The 22,731-nt window shown below is 47.0% G+C and overlaps 1 protein-coding gene across 3 annotated transcripts in view; it reads left to right on the top strand.

Moving 5' to 3' along the window:
* The window catches only part of RNF17 (ring finger protein 17), a 207,735-nt gene that overhangs the window by 158,976 nt on the left and 26,028 nt on the right, over window positions 1-22,731 (top strand). For all 3 annotated transcript variants that reach the window (XM_034758815.1, XM_034758813.1, XM_034758812.1), the window contains 3 exons: window positions 11,541-11,666; window positions 19,164-19,220; window positions 21,703-21,819. In XM_034758815.1, coding sequence (XP_034614706.1) covers window positions 11,541-11,666; window positions 19,164-19,220; window positions 21,703-21,819 — 300 coding nt within the window. The remainder of the gene's footprint in view (window positions 1-11,540; window positions 11,667-19,163; window positions 19,221-21,702; window positions 21,820-22,731) is intronic.

Genomic DNA, 22,731 nt, shown 5'->3' with positions numbered 1-22,731 from the left:
AAAGCCCCTGTTCAAGAGAGGTACAAGAGGTTCTATTACACAATAGAAAGTCCTCAACACAGCACACTTACCTGGAGAAATGGTCCAAGTTTCAGATTTGGTGCACGTTCCAACAGATCTCCCCAGCATCCTTAACTCTTTCACATATCCTAGACCATGCTTTAAGCCTAAAATGGTCCAGACTACCTCTGAGTTCTCTCAGGGTCCACCTACAACTATTACAGCCTTTCACCAACCTATAGATCCATACTCAGTGCTGTCGCACCCAGCTACAGAAATGTTCCTCAAGGGCATAGTAAACCTCTTCCCTCTGCCTCAACTTCCGACCCCACGTGGGACCTGAACCTTGTATTAAAAGGACTGACTAGGCCCCCCTTTGAACCCAGGGCCACCTATTCACTAACATACCTATCCATGAAAACAGCTTTCCCTACCTCAGACAGGAGAATAGGAGAGAGAGCAGCTCTGATGATGCATCCTCCTTACACAGTATTTTTTCTAGACAAGGTTATGCTTAGACCACATGCAATATTCATTCCTAAGGTAACTTCTCACTTTCACATGAATCAGTTGATTCACCTTCCAATCTTCTACCCCAAGCCTCACCAAAACAACAGAGAGGCTCTATTGCATATCCTAGATGTCAGGAGAGCCCTGGCCTTCTACCTGGACAGGACAAAGGCTTTCAGGATGTCCCCGAGGCTTTTTTCTCCACAACAGAAAGATCCAAGGGCCCAGCAATATCACCCCAGACTTTCCAAGTGGATCTCAAACTCCACTTCAGATGTTTTTGCACCCCTGCACTTGTAATCAGATTTGTAGTAGCACTGCCTGGTTCGATCACACATGCACTGTCCCCATCTTGCACAACCTCAGGCAGTTACATAGCACCATGTGCCAACCCTCCCCCCGCCCAGTTCCTTCTCTACCTCCTTTAGGTATAGCATTTAGAGCCATCATCTCTGAGGGGCATCTTCTTGCTAGAACAGCATTGCAAGCTTCACTGGATTCCACAGACACCGCAGGGTGTAGCCACAGTTGTAGTCAGGTGACACGCATCCTGGCTACACCTCTCTGGTTTTCCCAGAGAAGTACAATCGACGGTCAAGGATCTTCTGTTTGAAGACCGTAAACTATTTGCAGCTAAAACTGTGTCCCTTCATATGTTGAAGGACTCCAGACTGATGCTGAAGTCCCCTGGGCATTTACACACCTATGAACAAGAAAAAAGAGGACAAGTACTACGCATCACAAAATTTCAGTCTGCACCTTACACACAACCACACAGGCAGTACGACCCACAGAGACAGAGATCCGCAAGATGACGACAGCCTTCGACATCACAGCATCCTCCATCAAAACAACAATTTTGAGGTTTTGGTCCAAGATTCCCACAGTTTTGAGTTCTGGAAACACCTGCTACTTCCCATCCATTCAGAGACTGTCTGACCCCATTTAACCCAGCCTGGTAGACCTCACGTCAGACAGATGGGTATTAGAAATAATTGAAAATGGCTAATCCATCCTATTTACCTCCATCCCCCCTACCCACCATACCTCCCTGTCCCTCTTCAGGGATCCCTCTCACAAACATGTCCTGTTACAGGAAGTAAACCGCCTCATACATCTAGGTGCAATAGAACCAAACCAACACAACACGGAGGGGATTCTATTCACATTACTTCCTAACCCAGAAAAAAACTGAAGGATGGAGGCCCATTCTTGATATAAGAAAACCCAACAAATTTGTGAAGATCCAATACTTCAGGATGGTCACATTGGCAACCATAATTCCAGTCCTGGAAAAAAGGGATTGGTTCTCAGCCATCAACCTCCAGGATGCATATTTTCATATAACAATACATTCATCACACAGGAGGTTCCTAAGGTTTGTTCTAGGAGCAGACCAGTTTCAGTACAAAGTACTGCCTTTTGGACTATCCACTGCCCCATGGTTATTTTTGAAAGTTTTCGTGGTGGTGGTGACTCACCTCCACAGACAAGGGATCATAACATTCCCCTATTTGGATGATCGTTTGCTGAAAGCATCAACAACATGAGGCACTAGAAGCTAATCTTTTCACGCATCTTGGGCTACACAGTAACTCTTTACACACATCCAGGGCTACGAATAAATGCACAATAATCAACATTAACACCTGTGCAGAAACTGGAGATCATCGGAGCCTACCTCAATTCTCTGGAGGCTACAGCCTCTCTGCCCCAACAACAGTTCACGATGTTACTCAATTTGATCTCCACATTAGACAGTCCCCAGACATCAGCTAGGACTTGCCTACAATTGTTGGGCCACATGTCTGCAATGATGTTCGTCATCCAACACATACGACTGCATATGCAATACCTGCAAGCCTGGGTCCAGACAGTCTGTGTCCTGCACAGACATGGTATAAACGAACGCCTCACGATGCCAAACAAAGTAAAAGACTCACTACAGTAGTGGACACAACCGAACAATGTTTGTGCAGGACTGCTCCCTACTAGATTGGGGGGCATACTTAACACACTCACACTGTCCAAGGCCATTGGTCCCTGTTGAAATCCCTCCGACATATAAATCTACTGAAGCTACAGGCAGTTTGCAATGGCTGCTCCCATTTCCTACCTATGATCAAGAACAAAACCATAAAGGTCCTCACAGACAACATTGCTTGCATGTTGTATATAAACTGGCAAGGGGGGCATGTTCTCACACTCTAGGCGCGGAAGCCATGCTACTTTGGGATCTGGTGCATCAGTTACAACATCAACATCTCAGCCTCCTACATATCAGGATGCCAGAAAACCACCGCCGATGTGCTAAGCGGAAAACTCTCCCAGGACCACAAATGGGAAATGGACCTCCGAGTACTATGGAATATATTCAAACATTGGGAGTTCCCAACTATAGACTTTTTTGTGAGAAGTAAGGTACAGTCTGTTAAATAGTCTAGACCAACTACTCAACATACCTACAAAAATGGAGGAGATTCACTATATGGTGCCAAAATAAACAAATCATTGGTGGTCTCCTCTCTACTCTGCCTCTGGTGTACTGGACTATATATTGGAACTTATGAAATTGGGTCTCTCCATAAGCTCAATCAGAGTACACCTCAAAGCTATTAAAGGTTCCACCATGAGTTATCGATTTTTCTCACCCAATCAGCAAGCGTTTTCTTAAGGGCCCTCATAACGTTTACCCCAAAATGCAAACCTCTACTTCATAATGGGACCTTAATCTAGTTCAGCGGTTCTCAAACTGTGGGTTGGAATCCCGAAGTGGGTCGCAACCCCATTTTAATGGGGTCACCAGGGCTGGCTTAGAGTTGCTGGGACCCAGAGCTGAAGCCCAAGCCCCACTGCCCAGGACTGAAGTCCAAGGGTTTCAACCCTGGGTGGCAGGGCTAGGTTACAGGCCCCCTTGGACTTTGGCTTTGTCCCCCTTAAACTCCCCACCGCCACCACTTGGGGCGGTGGGGCTCAGGCTTCAGTGCCCCGTTCTGGTGTCATGTAGTAATTTTTGTTGTCAGAAGGGGATCACGGTGCAATGAAGATTGAGAACCCATGATCTAATGTTAGGGGCTTTACTGGACAACCGTTTGAACCATTAGCAACATATTCACTACTCCACCTTTTAATGAAGGTGGCCTTCCTCATCGCCATCATGTCTGCCAGATGGGTGGGGGAGCTAGGGGACCTTGTGGGACGCCCACCATACACAACATTCTTCAAAAATAAGGTGACCTTAAGAACACATCCCAAGTTCTTAAACTAAGATTGCCTCCTCATTCTATCTGTATCATCCCATTCATCTCCCATTGTTCTTCCCAAAACCCCATGGGAATAAACAAGAAGCAGCACTCCACACCCTGGACATTCAAAGCGTGCTAGCCTTTTACATCAAGAGAACAAAGACTTTTTGAAAGTCACCAAAATTATTCTTCTCCATCACAGAACTCTCAAAAGGAGATACCATATCTAAACAGAGACTGTCTAAATGGATCTCCAGATGCATTGAGTTTTGCTATCATCAACAACAGCTTCAGCCCCCACCGGAGACCCACACATATTCCACCAGATCTCTATCTGCTTTGATAGCCTTTCTTAACAACGTAACCATTATGAACATCTACAAAGCAGCAGCCTGGGTGTTAGCCCGTACATTCAGACAACGTTATGCATTAGAGCAGCATTCATCATCAGATGCTCTAGTCACCTAAAGTGGACCTCTCATAGGGACACACCTCGAAGAAGAGGAGAAAGTTACCCTGTGCAGTAACTGAGGTTCTTCAAGATGGTTGTCCCTGTGTGTGCTCCATTACTCTCCCTCTTCTTCAGAGTTTTCATATTAAATACTTTGGTAGAGACAGAACTGAGAGTAGAGTGTTGGTCGCACGGTGCTATGTAACTGCCTGAGGCAGTGCGAGATGGGGACCGGCACTGTGGTGCACCCGCAGAGACAACCATCTTGAAGAACATTAGTTACTGTGCAGGGTGAGTAATTTTCTCTTCTTTCTTCTCCTTGTAACAAACTTTTATGTACTTGAAAACTGTTATCGTGTCCCCCGCCCTCAGTCGTCTCTTCTCCAAACTAAACAAACCCAATTTTTTCAATCTTCCCTCATAGGTTATGTTTTCCAGACTTTTAATAATTTTTGTTGCTCTTCTCTGGACTTTCTCCAAGAATGATGGTTAGTTTGGTTTTTTTGCAACAGTGTAACACCGTTGACTCATTTAGCTTGTGATGCACTGTGACCTCCCGATCCCTTTCTGCAGTACTCCTTCCTAGGCAGTCATTTCCCATTTTGTATGTGTGCAACCAATTGTTACTTCCTAAGTGGAGTACAATGTACCCCCACACCTAAGAGGTTGGAACGCCAGTACTTTGTCCTGTCCAAAAAGGGCTGACTTTTTTTTCCCTCGCACACACCTCTTCTGGAACACTCTCACCCCCACTTCACTAGTGGTGCACGCAGCAACTGAGCAGGCGAGACAGCACTCACATGCCTCCACCCTCCTGGATAGGGCAGCAAAATGCCTTGACCTTCTGGGCCATAAGGCATACATTTCCGTGGCCATGCAATTCCACATCTCTAACAAGAAGGCTCTGCTAGTGAAGTTTGACTTTAATAACTATGCCAACCTAACAGAGTTCCTGGAGGATCTGCTGCAGGACAAACAGCAGTGTTTCCAGGCCCTGGTGGAGGAAGGTCACTTGACGGCCAAGGTCAGCCTCCATGCTGTGGTGGATGCAGCGGATGCATCCTCCCGCTCTCTCACCACAGGTTTCATCATGCAGTGAGAGTCCTGGCTGCAGTCCTCTGGGTTCCTCAGGAAGGTCCAGACCTCCATCCAGGACCTTCCCATCAATAAGAACAAGCTATTCTCCACAAAGACAGATGAGTCCCTCCACTCTTTGAAGGACTTGAGTGATGTTCCCGTCTCTCGGGATATAGAATCATAGAAGATTAGGGTTGAAAGAGACCTCAGGAGGTCATCTAGTCCAATCCCCTGCTCAAAGCAGGACCAACCCCAACTAAATCATCCCAGCCAGGGCTTTGTTAAGCCGGGCCTTAAAAACCTCTAAGGATGGAGATTCCACCACCTCCCTAAGTAACCCATTCCAGGGCTTCACCATCCTCCTAGTGAAATAGTTTTGCCTAATATCCAACCTAGACCTCCCCCACTGCAATTTGAGACCATTGCTTCTTGTTCTGTCATCTGCCACCACTGAGAACAGCCTAGCTCTATCCTCTTTGGAACCCCCCCGTCAGGTAGTTGAAGGATGCTATCAAATCCCCCCCACACACACTCTTCTCTTCTGCAGACTAAATAAGCCCAGTTCCCTCAGCCTCTCCTCATAAGTCCCCCCAGCCCCTTAATCATTTTCATTGCCCTCCACTGGACTCTCTCCAATTTGTCCACATCCTTTCTGTAGTGGGGGGCCCGAAACTGGACGCAATATTCCAGATGTGGCCTCACCAGTGCCAAATAGAGGGGAATAATCACTTACCTTGATCTGCTGGCAGTGCTTCTACTAATGTTGCCAAGAAGGCTAACGGCATATTGGGCTGCAAGGGCACACTGTTGACTCATATCCAGCATCTCACCCACTGTAATTCCCAGGTCCTTTCTGCAGAACTGCCACTTAGCCAGTTGGTCCCCAGCTTGTAGCAGTGCATGGGATTCTTCTGTCCGAAGTGCAGGACTCTGCACTTGTCTTTGTTGAACCTCCATCAGATTTCTTTTGGGCATTCCTCCAATTTGTCTAGGTCACTCTTGACCTTATCCCTACCCTCGGGTGTATCTACCTCTCCCCCCAACTTAGTGTCATCTGTGAACTTGGTGAGGGTGCAATCCATCCGATCATCCAGATCATTAATGAAGATGCTGAACAAAACCAGCCCCTGGACCAACCCCTAGGGCACTCCACTTGATACTGGCTGCCAACTAGACATTGAGCCGTTGATCGCTACCTGTTGAGCCTGACGATGTAGCCAGCTTTCTATCCATCTTATAGTCCATTCTTCCAATCCATACTTTTTTAACTTGCTGGCAAGAATACTGTGGGAGACTGTATCAAAAGCTTTGCTAAAGTCAAGGTATATCACGTCCACCGCTTTCCCCATATCCACAAAGCCAATTATTTCATCATAGAAAGCAATCAGGTTGGTCAGACATGACTTGCCCTTGGTGAATCCATGTTCCCTGTTCCTGATCACCTTTCTCTCCTCCAAGTGCTTCTAAATGGATTCCTTGATGACCTGCTCCATAATTTTTCCGGGACTGAGGCGAGGCTGATGGATCTGTAGTTCCCCGTATTCTCTTTCTTCCCTTTTTTAAAGATAGGCACTATATTTGCCTTTTTCCAATCATCCGGGACCTCCCCCGATTGCCATGAGTTTTCAAAGATAATGGCCAGTGGCTTTGCAATCACATCAGCCAACTCTCTCAGCGCCCTCGACTTGCATTGCATCCATCCCCATAGACTTGTGCATGTCCAGCTTTTCTAAATAGTCCTTAACCTGTTCTTTAACCGATTCATATACACTGACACCCTGTCAGAAGCAACAGAGACCAATTTTCCGGTCACACTCCCTATGCCCCATACAAGGTCACCTACCCTTGGTAGCAGGAGCCTGCACGACACCGCCCCCAGTCCCCAGGGCTTCTACTCTCCGTACTTTCTCAGCCTGAAAAAGGGAGGAGGACTCTGCCCTATACTTGATCTCCAACTACTCAATATATATATCAGGAAAGCCAGGTTCTGTATAGTGACATTCACTTGCATCATCCCCTCCCTTTCCCAGGAGGCATAGCTCTGGACGTGAAGGATGTGTACTACCACATCGACATCCATCTGGGCCACCGCAGGCATCTTTGCTTCCGCGTGAGCGACAAGCACTACCAGTTCAGGCTTCTCCCCTTTGACACTGCGATGGCCCCAAGAGTCTTCACTGAAGTCTTGGTGGTCATGGCTGCTCCAACTAAGACTACTGGGGTACTCTATGTTCCCTTTCTTAGATGACTGGCTTCTGGTGCCTCCCCAAGATGGCATTGATCATCCGTCCTCTCTGCTGTCTTCTCACCACACTCGACGGCTTGACGTCTGTTTCAGTGAGGAGAAATCTGTGTTCATCCTGATGCAGACAGTCCACTTAATCGGAGCATGCCTGGATTCTGTAGCAACTCAGGTCTTTCTCCTGGCAGGATATTTCGCTGCCCTGATGGCCCTACACTACAACTCACACACCAGAGTGCGCCGCTGTCTGTCTCTTTGTGGGCATATGGCAGCCTGCACCCATGTGACTCTGCATGCCCATCTGCACTTGCGCTGTCTACTGCTGTGGCTCCTATCAGTCTGCAGACCACACTTCGACCACATGGCCACCACACTGATTGTCTCACATCCAGTCCAGGCCTCCCTCACATGGTGGACCAACCCTTTCAAGTGATGATAGGTACCTCCTTTGCCACTCCTTTCCCAACCACCACCCTCACCACAGACGCCTCCCTAGCCAGTTGGGGTGCCCACCTGGTCAGCCATGCCACCCAAGGGGCTTGGATTCAGCATGAAGCCCACATACACATCAATAGCCTGGAGATGCAGGCGGGGTTCACCTCATCTGCCATATGTTCCTGCCCTTATCTGAGCTCTCCACATTCAGCTCCTTTCTGACAATACCACTGCGGTGGCATACGTAAACAGGCGGGAGGGCACCAAGTCCTAGTCACTTTGTGTGGAGTCCATCCGCTTCTGGAACTGGTGTATCCACCACAATGTCCTACTCCATGCAGCGTACCTCCTGCAAGTGCAGAACTCTCTTCGGACACACTCAGGTGGACCTGGTACCTCAATTAAGAGTGGGAGCTACACATACCACTCCGCTCTGTCTGCCATGCCTGGGGCACTCTTCACTGGGACTTCTTCACCACTCACAAAAACCACAAGTTTCCCCTCTACTGCTCCTGGGGGACCATGGAGCGCAATTCCCAGGGCAATGTTCTCCTTCTTCTGTGGTGGGACGGTCTCTGCTATGCCTTCCCCTATTCCCCTCCTTTCCCAAATACTGCGCAGGATCTGTTGCAATTGAGCCACAGCCCTACTGATAACTGTTTTGCTCTGACAGTTCTGGTTTTCAGACTCTCCCCCCGCCCCTCAATCTACTTCCTCACACTGCCAGACCTCCTCACCCAGCACCAGGGCAGAGTCTGACATCCCAGCCCAGGCTCGCTTCACCTCACAGCCTGGTTTTTGGATGGGACTTGCATGTAAACAATGCCTGCTTGACATCGGTACATCACCTACTTAAGCAGCAGACGAGAACATAAGAATGGCCATAGTGAATCAGACCAAAGGTCCATCTAGTCCAGTATCCTGTCTTCCGACAGTGGCCAATTTCCAGGTACTTTAGAGGGAATGAAGAGAACAGGTAAAGATCAAGTGATCCATCCCGTGTTGCCCATTCCCAGCTTCTGGCAAACAGAGGGTAGGGACACCATCCCGGCCCACCCTGGCTAGTAACCACTATCCTCCATGAATTTATCTAGTTCTTTTTTGAACTCTGTTATAGTCTTGGCCTTCACAACATCCTCTGGCAAAGAGTTCCACAGGTTGACTGTGCCTTGTGTGAAAAAATAATTCCTTTGGTTTGTTTTAAACCTGCAGCCTATGAATTTGATTTGGTGATCCCCAGGTTCTTGTGCTATGAGGAGTAAATAACACTTCCTTATTTACTTACTCCACACCAGTCTTGATTTTTATAGACTTCTATCAAATCCCAAGCTGAAAAGTCCCAGTCTTATTAATTCTCCTCATATGGAAGATGTTCAATTCCCCTAATCATTTTTGTTCCCCTTTTCTGTACCTTTTCCAATTCCAGTATATCTTTTTTTTGAGTTGGGGTGACCACTTCATGCAGTATTCAAGATGTGGGCGTACCATGGATTTATATAGAGACAACATATTTTCTGTCTTACTATCTGTCGCTTTCCTAATGATTCTGAACATTCTGTTAGCTTTTTTGACTGCCATTGTATATTGAGTGGGTGTTCAGAGAACTATCCACAATGACTCCAAGATCTATTTCTTGAGTGAAAACAGGTAATTTAGACTCCATCATTTTATATGTATAGTTGGGATTGTTTTCCAATGTTTATTACTTTGCATTTATCAACATTGAATTTCATCTGCCATTTTGTTGCCCAGTCGCCCAGTTTTGTGAGATCCCTTTGTAACTCTTCACATTCTGCTTTCCACTTAACTATCTTGAGTAGTTTTGTATCATCTGCAAATTTTGCAACCTCCTATTTACCCTTTTTTCCAGATTGTTTATAAATATGTTGAACAGTACTGGTCCCAGAACAGACCCCTGGGGGACACCAATTTTTACTTCTCTCCATTCTGAGACCTGGCGATTTATTCCTACTCTTTGTTTCCCTTTTGTGAGGGACCTTATCAAAGGCTTTCTGAAAATGTAAGTATACTATATCCACTGGATCCCCCATGTCCATATGCTTGTTGATCCCCCTCAAAGAATTCTAATAGATTGGTGAGGCATGATTTCCCTTTACAAAAACTATGTTGACTCTTCCCCGACAAATCATGTTCACCTAGATGAGCTTCCACACAGGCTTACTATGCTGTGAAATTGAAGCGTTTCACCTCCTGGGTGCAATGCCAGCATCTCCCCCTTAGTGATGTCTCCGTCCCCACCATCCTGGACTACTTCCTGGATTTAAAGACTTCAGGCTTTTCCCTCAGCTCAGTCCAAGTCCACTTTATGGTATTTAGTGCCTTCCTCCCACCAATGGATGGCCACTTGGTGTTTTCCCACCCCTCCACCACCTGCTTTCTGAAAGGGCTGGTGAACACTTCCCACCAGTCCTTAAACCAACTCCCCCCTGGAACCTCAATCTTGTACTTTCTGCCCTCATCAGACCTCCCTTCGAGCCCCTGGCCACATGTTTCCTCTCACACTTATCCATGAAGGTCATATTTGTTGTGGCCATCACTTCCACTAGGCAGGTCAGCGAATTGGGAGCCATGAGGCTGACCTCCCCCATAAACTTCCATAAAAAGTTTTGTTGCATCTTTACCCTAAGTTTCTCACAAAAGTGGTCTCTGAGTTCCACCTCAACCAGTCAATCCATCTCCTGGTCTTCCATCCTAAGCCATACTTCACTCCAACAGGCAGGACTCTGCATTCATAGGATGCCCGCTGTGCACTTGTGTTCTACCTTGACAGGACCCGCTCTTTTGCACCTCTCCATGCCTTTTCATAGCCCTTGCAGAAAGGTTGCTAGGCCAACCCCTTTCTTCACAGCTCATATCGAAGTTCATCTCTACCTGCATCATAGAGTGCTACAGGTAGTCAGGATTACAGCCCACTGCTTTACGTACAGCTACCTCCGCCTCCCTAGTGGACATCCCCTTGCAAGACATATACCAGGTGGCAACCTGGTGCTCTGTGCGTATCTTCACCACCTACTGTGCCATTGCCCAGGGAGCGACGGAAGATGCAGCTGTGGGCTGTGCTGTCCTGCAGACAGCGATACCTCGTTTGTCCTCATACCCGCCTCCAAGCTGAGCTTTGCTTGATTCTCACCTGCATTTGGATACATATAGGAACCATCACTCAAAAAAGAAGAGGAGGTTACTTACCTGTAACTGGATGCGTGATCCCTATTTGTATTCCAATACCCACTCACTGTCACCTCTGGTACGGACTGCGCTACTTAGTGTGAAGAGGGTGACTGAGGGACCGTCTCCCTGCATAGCCTCTTAACCTCACCTGGAGCACGAGGTAACATATCACGCACATGCACATCAGTGGAGACTGCTAGTGAAAACTTCCTGCTTCAGTGTATGGCGCACATGTGCACCCAAGTTTGGAATACAAATAGGGACCACATATCTTGAAGAACTGCCAGTTACAGGTAAGTCATTTCCTCTTTCATTACTATTATGTTGGCAAAATCTCAGCCATGATGTTATGTGCATTATGGCAGTAGTCTACTTTGTTTTATTCAAACAGGAACGTCCAGATAATCCATGGGGCAAAGTATCTGTTAATCTTTATTTTGATGGGATGTCACTTTCTTCCTTTATGGCATACCACAAATACTGCATTTTTGAAGATTGTCCGGATATATCAAATCTGGTAAGTAAGATTTATTTTTTGTTTTTGCTGCTCTAGTGGCTCTGAAAGATTAAACATTTAATCAATTTATGGTTGTGACCTTCCCCCCAGGTTATTGTCATTAATACTTTGTCACACTTTAATGCCTTTTTGGTTTGTTGTATGTTACTAATGTCTAAAAATGTATAAATCAGCAATGTCAAAGGCATAGTTTGCAAGTAGAAAAAAACATAGGTACAACTTCTTGCCAAAGTGACATGGAAATTCTTAGGAAATTGCAAACTCTTTGCTCTTGAATTCATCCATAGCAACAGTGATAACTGTACTGAAAATGATAGCTACTTAATTTTAAATTTTATTAATGAATTTATTATTTTAAACTGATATAAAACTTACAGTTCTTCTTCGAGTGATTGCTCATGTGCATTCCAATAGGTGTGTGCATGCACTGTGTGCACCATCGCCGGAAAGCTTTTCCCCTAGTGGTACCCATCGGTTAGACTGTGGAGACCCCTAGAGTGACACCTTTATGGCGGTGTATATATGTCCCTGCTGACCCGCCGCCTGCTCAGTTCCTTCTTACCGCCCATGACGGTCGTTGGAACAGCTCAGTCTTTTGTATCTGCAAATGCATTACCTAGTGGTTCCCTTGTTTTTGTGTGAATAGTGGTTAGTTAGTTGTTAATAGTTGTAGATCTGTTTAGCTTACTTCAGGGGGCTTTCCCCCCTTCTACTCTCCCCGGCACCAGGGCATGCCTTGGTTGCAGGGGTTTAAGGCGTGCTAGTGGTGGGCAAAACCTATGTCCACAAGTGCTCCTCACGCCACGTGTCTCAAGTGCCTCGGGGAGGGCCATCAAACAGATAAGTGCCCAATTTGCCGGAGCTTCAGATCCCGGACTAAGAGGGAGCAGGACTATCGTCTGAAGCTCCTCCTGATGGAGTCGGCCCTTCAGCCAGAGCCGACACTGGCATCCTCGGTGTGCAGCGCACTGGCCTCGGTGTGGGATGTCCCAGCATCGAGGAAGGACTCCACCAGCGAGCACCAACACCGCTCCCCAGGCTGCAAGGCCAGTACCATGAGGTGTCACCGTTCACGTTCCTGGTGCCGCATAAAGAAAAAGAAACCAGACGGGGGACGTTCCCTTGTCAAGAAACCGAGGGGGGATTCCAGTGGGGTGCATCCTCCGGCGGGACACCCTCGATCTGGTGCTCAAGAACCGATGCCGTTGATTCTGGCCCGAGTGGCAGAGCCATTGAATCCGGTGAGAATGGACTCCCCTACCCGGGACGATTTGGAGGAAGAGCTTGACCTCTCTTCCACTCTGGACACACATGAGGTAGTTCGAGACCTCATTGCCATGATGGCACAGTACCTAGCTTCGCAAACTCAGGCACCACCAGTAGCACCGGCGACGGCACAACTGCAGTGTCAAGCCTGGCACTGCGGACGGCTCCAACATCCGTCGCGGCACCGATGGCAGCATCGCCATTGATTCATCATCGGGGGAAGCCCATGATGTTGCAGCACCGATCTCCGTCTCCCCGGTACTGCTCACTGGTACCATCAGGCTCTGGTCCCCCATGGTCGGGTACTGTATACTTGTCAGAGTTGGACGCCGAATCGTCTGTCTCCCGAAGCAGCCACTCCCGGTCCCGGCACCGTAGGCCAGCGGAATAACCAGCACCAGCCATCACTTGGCCACCCCAGTGGCAGGGCCCAGTACAATGGCCCTTTTGGACCCCTAGGCCCTACCACCAGGCTCAGGGATCCAGGCCGGTATCTGTAGTGTCGGCCCCCCTGTACTCCTCCATCAGCAACATCGCTGGCACGCTACACCCCTAGGGCCCCTGAGGACTCCGTACAAGACAGGGCTGCTGAACTGCCACAGGCAAGCGCAGTCTCTCCTCCACCAACGTCGGTGGCTCCTGAACCTCTGGTCTTGGGGAGCTCTGAGGTACCTGACCCGACCTCCAGAAAACCAGAGGGGCTGGAAGACCCCGTCCCGGGAACCTCTTCACTGGACGAGGAAGTGGTGGGCACATCTACCACTCTACCACCAATGGACACCAAAGGCTACCAAGACCTGCTCAGGAGGGTGGCAGTTAACCTTAACCTCCAGGCAGGGGAGGTTATGGAGAACGCGGATCCAATGGTGGACATCCTCACTCCCGAGGGTCCTTCTAGAGTGGCCTTGCCCCCATAAGGACAGTTCAGAACTCCACGAAGGTGCTCTGGCAAACCCTGGCCTCTATACCACCAATGGCTAAAGGGGGTCAAGAGACGCTACTTTGTGCCGCAAAAGGACTATGAGCACCTTTTTACCCACCCCCAGCCGGGGACTCTGGTGGTGGTTGCAGCAAACCACAAGGAGCGGCAAGGACAGCCAGGCCCTGCACCTAAGTCACAGGACACCAAGAAGCTGGATCCCTTTGGCCATAAAGTCTATTTGACTGGTGGGCTCCAGCTTCGAGTAGCGAATCAGTAGGCAGTGCTTAGCCGATACGCCTTTAATTCCTGGAGCTTGTTGGCTAAGTTCCAGGAGTTAATCCCGGCCGACTCTCAAGGAGTTTGGTGCGCTCCTTGAAGGGGGTAGAGTGGTGTCTAGGACCGCCCTCCAGGCAACACTGGACGCGGAAGACTCTGCGGCTCGAACCATGGCCACCGCCATTGCAATGAGGCGCAGCGTGTGGCTCCAGGTTTTGGGTATCCCACTGGAGGTCCAGAATATCATACAGCACCTCCCTTTGACTGCAAGGGCCTGTTTGCTAAAAACAAGGACACGGGCCTGAATAGCCTAAAGGACTCTTGTGTGACTCTGAAGTCTCGGGGGCTACGCACCCCAGGACCTCAGAGAAAGCCCTTTACACCTCAGCCCCCATCCCGCTTCTACCCTGGGCCTCCTAGACGAGATCCATCAAGGAGAAGGGGCAGGAATAATAGGAGGCGCCCACCGCACTCCTCCTCGCGCCAAGGCTAGGGTTCAGCCAAATAGGCTTGGGGCCAGTGGGCTAACTTTTGAAGATGCGCCGGAGGACGGCGCACCAGTAGCCATCTTGGATTCCCCCCCCCCCATTTTGTGAATCGACCTTCCCGCTTCTACCATGTTTGGTCTCAGATCATGTCAGACCGCTGGGTCCTCAGCATGGTGGGGGCATGATATTCTATCCAATTCTATTCCCTCCAGCCCTCCTGTCCCTCTTCAAGGACCCCTCTCACGAGCAGCTGCTTTTACAGGAGATGCAAATCGCTCCCAGCTCTAGGGGCAATAGAGGACGTTCCTCAGGAATTCAGGGGCAAGGGGTTCTACTCCTGCTATTTCCTCATCCCCAAGGCCAAGGACGAGCTTCAGCCTACCCTGGACCTACGAGACCACAACACATTCATAAACAGGGTGAAGTTTCGCATGGTCTCTCTGGCCACCAACATTCCCTCCATTGATCTGGGAGACTGGTACGCTGCCCTCGACTTGAAGGATACGTACTTTCACATTGCTATTATCCCAGCCCACAGACCCTTTGTCAGATTCGTGGTCAGTGGCCACCACTACCCATTCAGGGTGTTCCCATTTGGCCTCTCAATGGCCCCCCGGGTGTTCACCAAGTGTATGGTGGTCGTGGCAGCCTTCCTCCGCAGGCACCAGGTGCAGGTATTCCTGTATCTGGACAACTGGCTCATCAAGGCCGAGTCCCACGCATGGGTGGCAGAACACATGTCCCTGGCCAAGGCTACGTTTCATAGGCTGGGACTTATATTGAACGAGCCCAAGTCCACATTGACACCCACACAAAGAATAGAGTTCATCGGCACTCTCTTGGACTCCACGCACACAAGGGCAGTCTTTCCGGAACTGCGTTTCAAGTGCTCGCGGACATTATCAAGCCTTTACTCCGCTTTCCCACAACCACGGCCAGAAACTGTATGAAACTATTGGGGCACATGGCAGCCTGTACATACATGGTACAGTACGCCAGGCTGCGCTTTCAGCCCCTCCAGGCGTGGTTAGCACAAGTGCACAGACTGGGCAGGGACCCATTGGACTTAATAGTGACCCTCCCGCCTCGGATTCTCAACTCTCTCCACTGGTGGCGGTAACCACTGCTGGTTTGTGCGGGAGTACCCTTTGCCAAGACCCAACCTACGCTCTCCCTGGTCACGGATGCCTTGGTGCTCAGTTGGGGAGCACATCAGGGGAATATCAGAACCCAGGGCCTCTGGTCCCATACAGGGCTATCCTTGAACATCAATGTAAGGGAGTTGAGGGCGGTTCGCCTGGCATGCCAAGCAGTCCAGGCCCGCCTTCAGGGCATGTGCATATCAGTACTCACGGACAATACTGCAGCGATGTTCTATATAAACAAACAGGGTGGTTCTCACTCCTCTCCCCTGTGTCGGGAAGCCCTCATGCTGTGGGACTTTTGCATTGCCTATTCTATACACCTACAGGCGTCTCACCTCCTGGGGGCGCAGAACGAGCTGGCAACTGACTCAGTCGCTTGTTCCATGGACACAAGTGGTCCCTCAGACCGGACATGGCTCACTCGATTTTTCCAAAGGTGGGGCTCTCCCTACATGTACCTGTTCACAATGCGGGGCAACAGGAAGTGCCAGAGGTTCTGCTCCTTCCTGAACCACAGCCCAGGCTCCACCGTGGACGCCTTTCACTTGTCATGGATGGATCACCTGCTGTACACGTTCCTGCCATTCCCCCTCATACACAGAGTGCTCCTCAAGACTCGTCAGGACAGGGGTTCTTTGATCCTCATAGCGCCAGTGTGGCCTCGACAGCACTGGTTCACCATGTTACTGAACCTCTCAGTGGACAGACCTGTAGTGCCCCCTCTCTGTCTGACGCTAATCACACAGGACAGGACCACGGCTGTCTGCAACCCCCCAACCTGGAGTCCCTCCACCTCATGGTGTGGACACTCCATGGCTGAACCCTCTTGAGCTTCAATGCTCTCGCTCAGTGAGGGAGGTCCTGTTAGGAACTAGGAAATCCTCCACTCGAGCCACGTACCCAGCTAAGTGGAAGCATTTCTCCATTTGGTCTCGACAAAGGGGAACTGAGCCACAATCAGCCCCAATTCCCATTACTTTGGACTATCTTTTATATGTCAAGCACCAAGGGTTAGCGATATCACACCGTGCGGCCATTTCGGCCTTTCACCTTTCATTTCGGTAACCCCATGGTGAGCAGGTTTCTAATGCTGTTTTTGGTAGGGCAGTCCTGCATTCAGCGATCAGGTGAACTCAGACACCTCCCCCTGGGTAACTGCTGGGAAGTCCCTTATTGGAATGCACATGAGCAATCACTCGAAGAAGAAAAAAATGGTTACTTACCTCTCGTAACTGTTGTTCTTTGAGATGTGTTGCTCATGTCCATTCCAAATCCCAGTGGCCGCCTCCCCACTGTTGGAGTATTCCGGCAAGAAGGAACTGAGCAGGCGGCGGGTCGGCAGGGCCATATATACACCACCATAAAGGCGCCACTGTAGGGGTCTCCACAGCCGACCTGACAGGTACCGCTAGGGGAAAAGCTTTCCGGCGATCATGCACGCGGCACATGCGCACACCTGTTGGAATGGACATGAGCAACACATCTCAAAGAACAACAGTTACGAGAGGAAAGTAACCATTTTTATGGACTATCATCCAAAAGGTACAATAGTTAACTTCAGAAAAGCATTTAAACTCTCAAATTATTTTTAAGGACACTTCTTCAGTAAGATATCTAACTCTCCCTGCTTCTTCTGATCTTGTTTCTCTAGAAGTGGCAGAAACTTCAGGGGGAGTGGCTTTTTCTCACCTCATCCTGAATAACATTTCCTCTCTATGGAGAGGGAGGAAGCCAAGATTTTTCTTCTATGCTTTGTTTTTGCTCCACTTTATATTCTCACTGCTCTGCACTTTCAGAGAATCATAGAAATGTAGGGCTGGAAGGGACTTCAAGAAGTCAAGTCCTGTCCCCTGTGCTGAGGCAAGACCAAGTAAATCTAGACCACCCAGATAGGTATTTGTCCAGCCTTTTCCTTAAAACCTCTAATGATGGGGATGCCTCAACCTCTCTTGAGAGCCTATTCCACAGCTTAACTACCCTTATAGTTAGAAAGATTTTCCTAATATCTAACCTTAATTTCCCTTGCTTCAGAATAAGCTATTACTACTTATCCTACTTCCAGTGGACATGGAAGACAATTGATCACATTCCTTTTTATAACAGCCCTTAACATATTTGAAGACTATTAACAGGTCCCCCTCAGTCTTCTTTTCTCAAGACTAAAGATGTCCAGTTTAGAAAAACCTTTTTCAAAGGTCAAGTTTTCTAAGCCATTTATTTATTTATTTTTGCTATCCTCTGCACTCTCTCCAATTTGTCCACCACTTTGCTGAAATATGGAGCCCAGAATTGGACATAGTACTCCAGCTGAGGCCTCACGAGTGCCAAATACAGTGGGATAGTTCATCCCATGTCTTAGATTCAACACTCCAGCTAATATATGCCTCAATTATATTAGCCTTTTTTGCAGCTGCATCACATTGTTGACTCATGTTCAATTCACAGTTCATTTTAACCTCCAGATCTTTTTCAGCAGTACTACCACCTAGCCAATTATTCCCCATTTTGTAGTTGTGCATTTGATTTTTTCCTTCCTAAGGTAGTACTTTATACTTGTCTTTATTGAATTTCACCTTGTGGATTTCAGATGAATTCTCCAATTTGTCAAGGTAATTTTGAATCATAATCCTTTCCTCCAAAATCCTAACAACCCCTTCAAGCTCGGTGTCATCCACAAGTTTTATAAATATATTCTCCACTCCATTATCCAAGTAATGAAAATATTGAAAGGTACCAGACCCAGGACTGACTCGTGGGACTCTACGAAATAAATCTCTCCAGTTTGACAGCAAACCAATGATAAACTAGTCTTTGAGAACAGTCTTTCAATTAGTTGTTCATCCACCTTATAGTCATTTCATCCCTTCTCCTATTTAGTTGTGCCCCAAAATGCACAGTTGTTGGAAGATAACTATTGGGTACCTATTTTCAGCCATGTTTTTGAGAGAAGCTATGAAGCGGTGCAAGAGGGAACCTGATTTTTTGAGGGTTGTTGAAAGTAACCAATCACACCTCAAAGTTCAAGGAGGGTTGGTCCATCCTTACTAGAAAATACTGTAATTTTTTATATATGGATTCCCTTTCTGTTAATGAATTGGCCAAATCCTGCAGTTCTCAGACAAAATTCCCATTGGAACTCGGTGGAAATTTTGTTTGAATGCAGACTGCAGAATCAGGTTCTAAAGCCTCAATTCATGAAAGTACTTGAATATGTACTTTATTCCCATTGATATCAGTGGGAGTTAAATGGTTTCCTGAATCAAGGCAGCCTGTATGTATTATGAATTAAGGAAATATTACCTGAAAAATCTGCTAAGTGTTTTTTCTACATATTTTAGGTGTTTATAAGGCCCCAATTACACTGGTACCTAAATTGAACTGTACTCTACTTACTTTTTAGGAAATAATAAATTACAGTGAAAAGTGTTTTGAGGATAAATGTCAGATCAGCTATGAGGTAAGTTTCAATCTTTAGCGTGTGAGTGGGTGGGTTTAGGTTTTGTGGGTTTTTTACAATTGATCACTAAAACTCCTTACCTTACCGAATCCTTTTGTGCCAGGTCCCAGTCTCTGTTTTATTCAGATCCCTCCTAAAGACTTGCTTCCTTCTTGAAATGGTTGAAACCCTTCTTTATTCTTGTTAAAGAAAAATTTTAAAATGGACTTTTCAGTATTTCAGCCATTTTTAAGTCAAGTGCAAAGTACATTATATATTGTATTGTTACTTTGGGAGGGAAGCCATGGATTGATTTTTAGCATTTGCTGTTGACCAATGCCTTGTCTGTACCTCTATTTTATCTTTTAGTGGAGAAGTTGCACCTAATTATCAGTGCTTTATTCTGCTGTAGTATCTTCTTGTTCTTAGCCTCAAATAAAGTACATAACTTAAGAATGGGTCAAACCAATGGTCCATCTAGCCCAGTATCCTGTCTTCCAACAATGGCCAGTTCCAAATGCTTCAACGGGAATGTACAGAAGAGGGCAATTATCAAGTGATCCCTCCCCTGTTGTCCGGTCCCACATCTGGCAGTCAGAGGCTTCGGGACACCCAGAGAGTGGGGGTGCATCCCTGACCATCTTGGCTAATAGCCATTGATGGACTTTTCTTCCATTAACTTATCTAATTCTTTTTTGAATCCAGTTATAGTTTTGGCCTTCACAACATCTCATGGCAATGAGTTCCACAGACTCACTGTGTGTTGTGTGAAGAAGTACTTCCTTTTGTTTGTTTTGAAACTGCTCCCTACTAATTTCATTGGGTGATCCCTCGTTCTTGTGTAAGGCTCCATGTTTGTCACAGATTTTCTGTGACCTCCATGACTTCTGCAGCAGCTGATGTGCCTGGCCCAGGGGCCACCTGAGCACCTGGGCCATTTGCACTGGCTGCTGCTGGGGCAGTCTCGCCCCTAGCAACAGGAGTTTGGGGGAGGGCTCAGGGTTGGGGTGCGGGGCAGTGCTTACCTAGGGCAGGCTCCCCAGAACGTCTACAGAAACTCCTCTCCCTCAGCTCCTAGCTCCATGTGCCACCTCTACTGGCAGGCACCACCCCAGCAGCTCCCATTGGCCGCAGTTCCCAGCCAATGGGATCTGCAGAACCGGGGATTGGGGCCAAGCGGAGGCAGCAAGTGAAGGTAGGGAGCCTGCCCCAACCCCACCAACCCTTCCCTCAAGCACCAGCTGCGCCACTGCCCCCCCCCCCCCCAGCACCCGCGGTGCCCCCTAGCTGTCCTCTTCCCCCCCCCCATAAGTTTTAGTCGGGGTATATAGTAAAAGTCATGGACAGGTCATGGGCCATGAATTTTTGTTTACTGCCTAGGACTAAAACATAGTAGTCTTTTTTCCAAGCTGAATAATCCTAGTCTTTTTTTAAATCTACTCTCATATGGAAGCTGTTCCATACCCTTAATCATTTTTGTTGCCCTTTTTCTGTACCTATTCCAATCCTTATATTATCTTTTTTGAGATAGGGTGACCAGAACTGCTCACAGTATTAAAGGTTTAAATACTGTGGATTTAAATAGTGGCATTATAATATTTACTGTTTTATTATTTACCCCTTTCCTAATGGTTCCTAATACTCTATTAGCGTTTTTGCTAGCAGCTGCACATTGAGCAGGTGTTTTCAGAGAACTATCAACAATGACTCCAAGATCTTTGTGTGGCAACAGCTCATTTAGACCACATCATTTTAGATGTATAGTTGTGATTGTTTTTCAATATGCATTACTTTGCATTTATCATCATTGAATTTCATTTGCCATTTTGTTTCACATTCACCGAGTTTTGTGGGATCTCTTTGTAACTCTTCGCAGTCAGCTTTGGACTTAACTATCTTGAGTAATTTTGTATCATCTGTAAACTTTGCCACCTCACTGTTTACTCCTTTTTCTAGATCATTTATGAATATGTTGAACAGCACTGATCCCAGTACAGATCCCTGGGGGACACCACTGTTTACCTCTCTCCATTCTGAAAACTGACCATTTACTGCTACCCTTTGTTTCCTGTCTTTTAACCAATTACTGATCCATGAGAGGACCTTCTCTCTTACCCATTACTGCTTACTTTGCTTTAAGAGCCTTTGGTGAGGAACCTTGTCAAAGTAGTGACATCATTTTATTTTTTAATATCTTAACAGTTTAGGAGTACCTCTGAATAGCTTTTCTTTACATATTTACATCCTCCTTAAACAAAATTTGTGCATTGGCTGAATTAGTTCTCTAACCTCTTTATCTGCTTAAAAATGGAAGATAAGAAGAAAAATGGAACCAAGGAAAATTTGAATTTGATTTGATTTTTCTTTGTCATCAGGGATGTCTTGTTTACCTTATTTTAGTCTATACAAATAACTCCTCTGTAGTTAATCAGAAGTCATAGAAGGGCAAACTTGAAATTAGTTACCAAAATGTGAAACCTAACTAAATCCTATCTTGTTCTAGGAGTTGCTGTTATCCGAAGCAGGGGCTCCTGTTTTGCCACCATATACAATGCTAACACTACCTATTCCAGGAGAACTTTTTCCTGTTAGTGTTAAGCACCTTGTGTCACCTAATAAGGTATATGTTATAAATGTTTGTTTAATAATGGTTACAGGATATGACTGCCTCTTTCCAGTCTTGTGAACACTATCATGGAAATATATCAGTGTCAGCATACAAGCATTTGTGGTTATCAGTTATTGATAATTTAAATCTGTATCAGTTAATTAAATTACAGCATGTCAGATATTTATATAGTGGTTCAAATATTTGGGTGGCAGGAGTGTTTGAGAAATAAACAATCCTGTCTCTATTCTTTAAAAAATATTCTCAATGTCATGTTCACATTATAGACATGACCTTTTAAAAGCAGATGCCTCCTTGCCACACACAAGCTATGCTGGCAGGAGTATTTATCTTAGTAGGATCACCCATGCCAGACAGGTCAAAGAGTAGGAGCCAGACTAAGGCAATCTATTAGCCCACCTGGTAGGGGGTTAAGAGTGGGCTAACAACCTACTTCTGTGTAAAACAAAGTCATTACAGAAACCTATACTACTGCTCTGTTCAACAAACTCAATCCAACTTAATTCAAATAGACCTAGAAGAGAGATGAAAACATGAAGTTGCCAGACCCCAAGGAAGCTACTCTACTGATGAATTTGCTCTCTCCAAAATCCATTACCAAAATTGGTATGTGGAATGTGTGGACACTAACATGAGGCTGGTAAAACAGTCAAAGTAACAAAAGAAATGGGGTGATATAAATTAGATGTACTTGGCCTAAGTGAAATGAGATGAGTTACATCAGGACAAATCACCTTGTCAGCTGGACACATCCTACTATATTCTGGATTACTGAATGCCAGTGACATGCACAGTGGTGGTGTGGGTCTGATAAAATTGGGGGGGGGGGCAACCAAAAGCCTGATAGAATGGGTACCAGTTTCAAAAAGGATTAGAATAGTACAATTTTCATCAAAATTCCAG

Source organism: Trachemys scripta, chromosome 1 (assembly GCF_013100865.1).
Source record: "Trachemys scripta elegans isolate TJP31775 chromosome 1, CAS_Tse_1.0, whole genome shotgun sequence".
NCBI classification, from domain to species: Eukaryota; Metazoa; Chordata; order Testudines; family Emydidae; genus Trachemys; species Trachemys scripta.
Note: the sequence above shows the minus strand (reverse complement) of the source record. Positions and strands in the feature narration are given on the sequence as shown.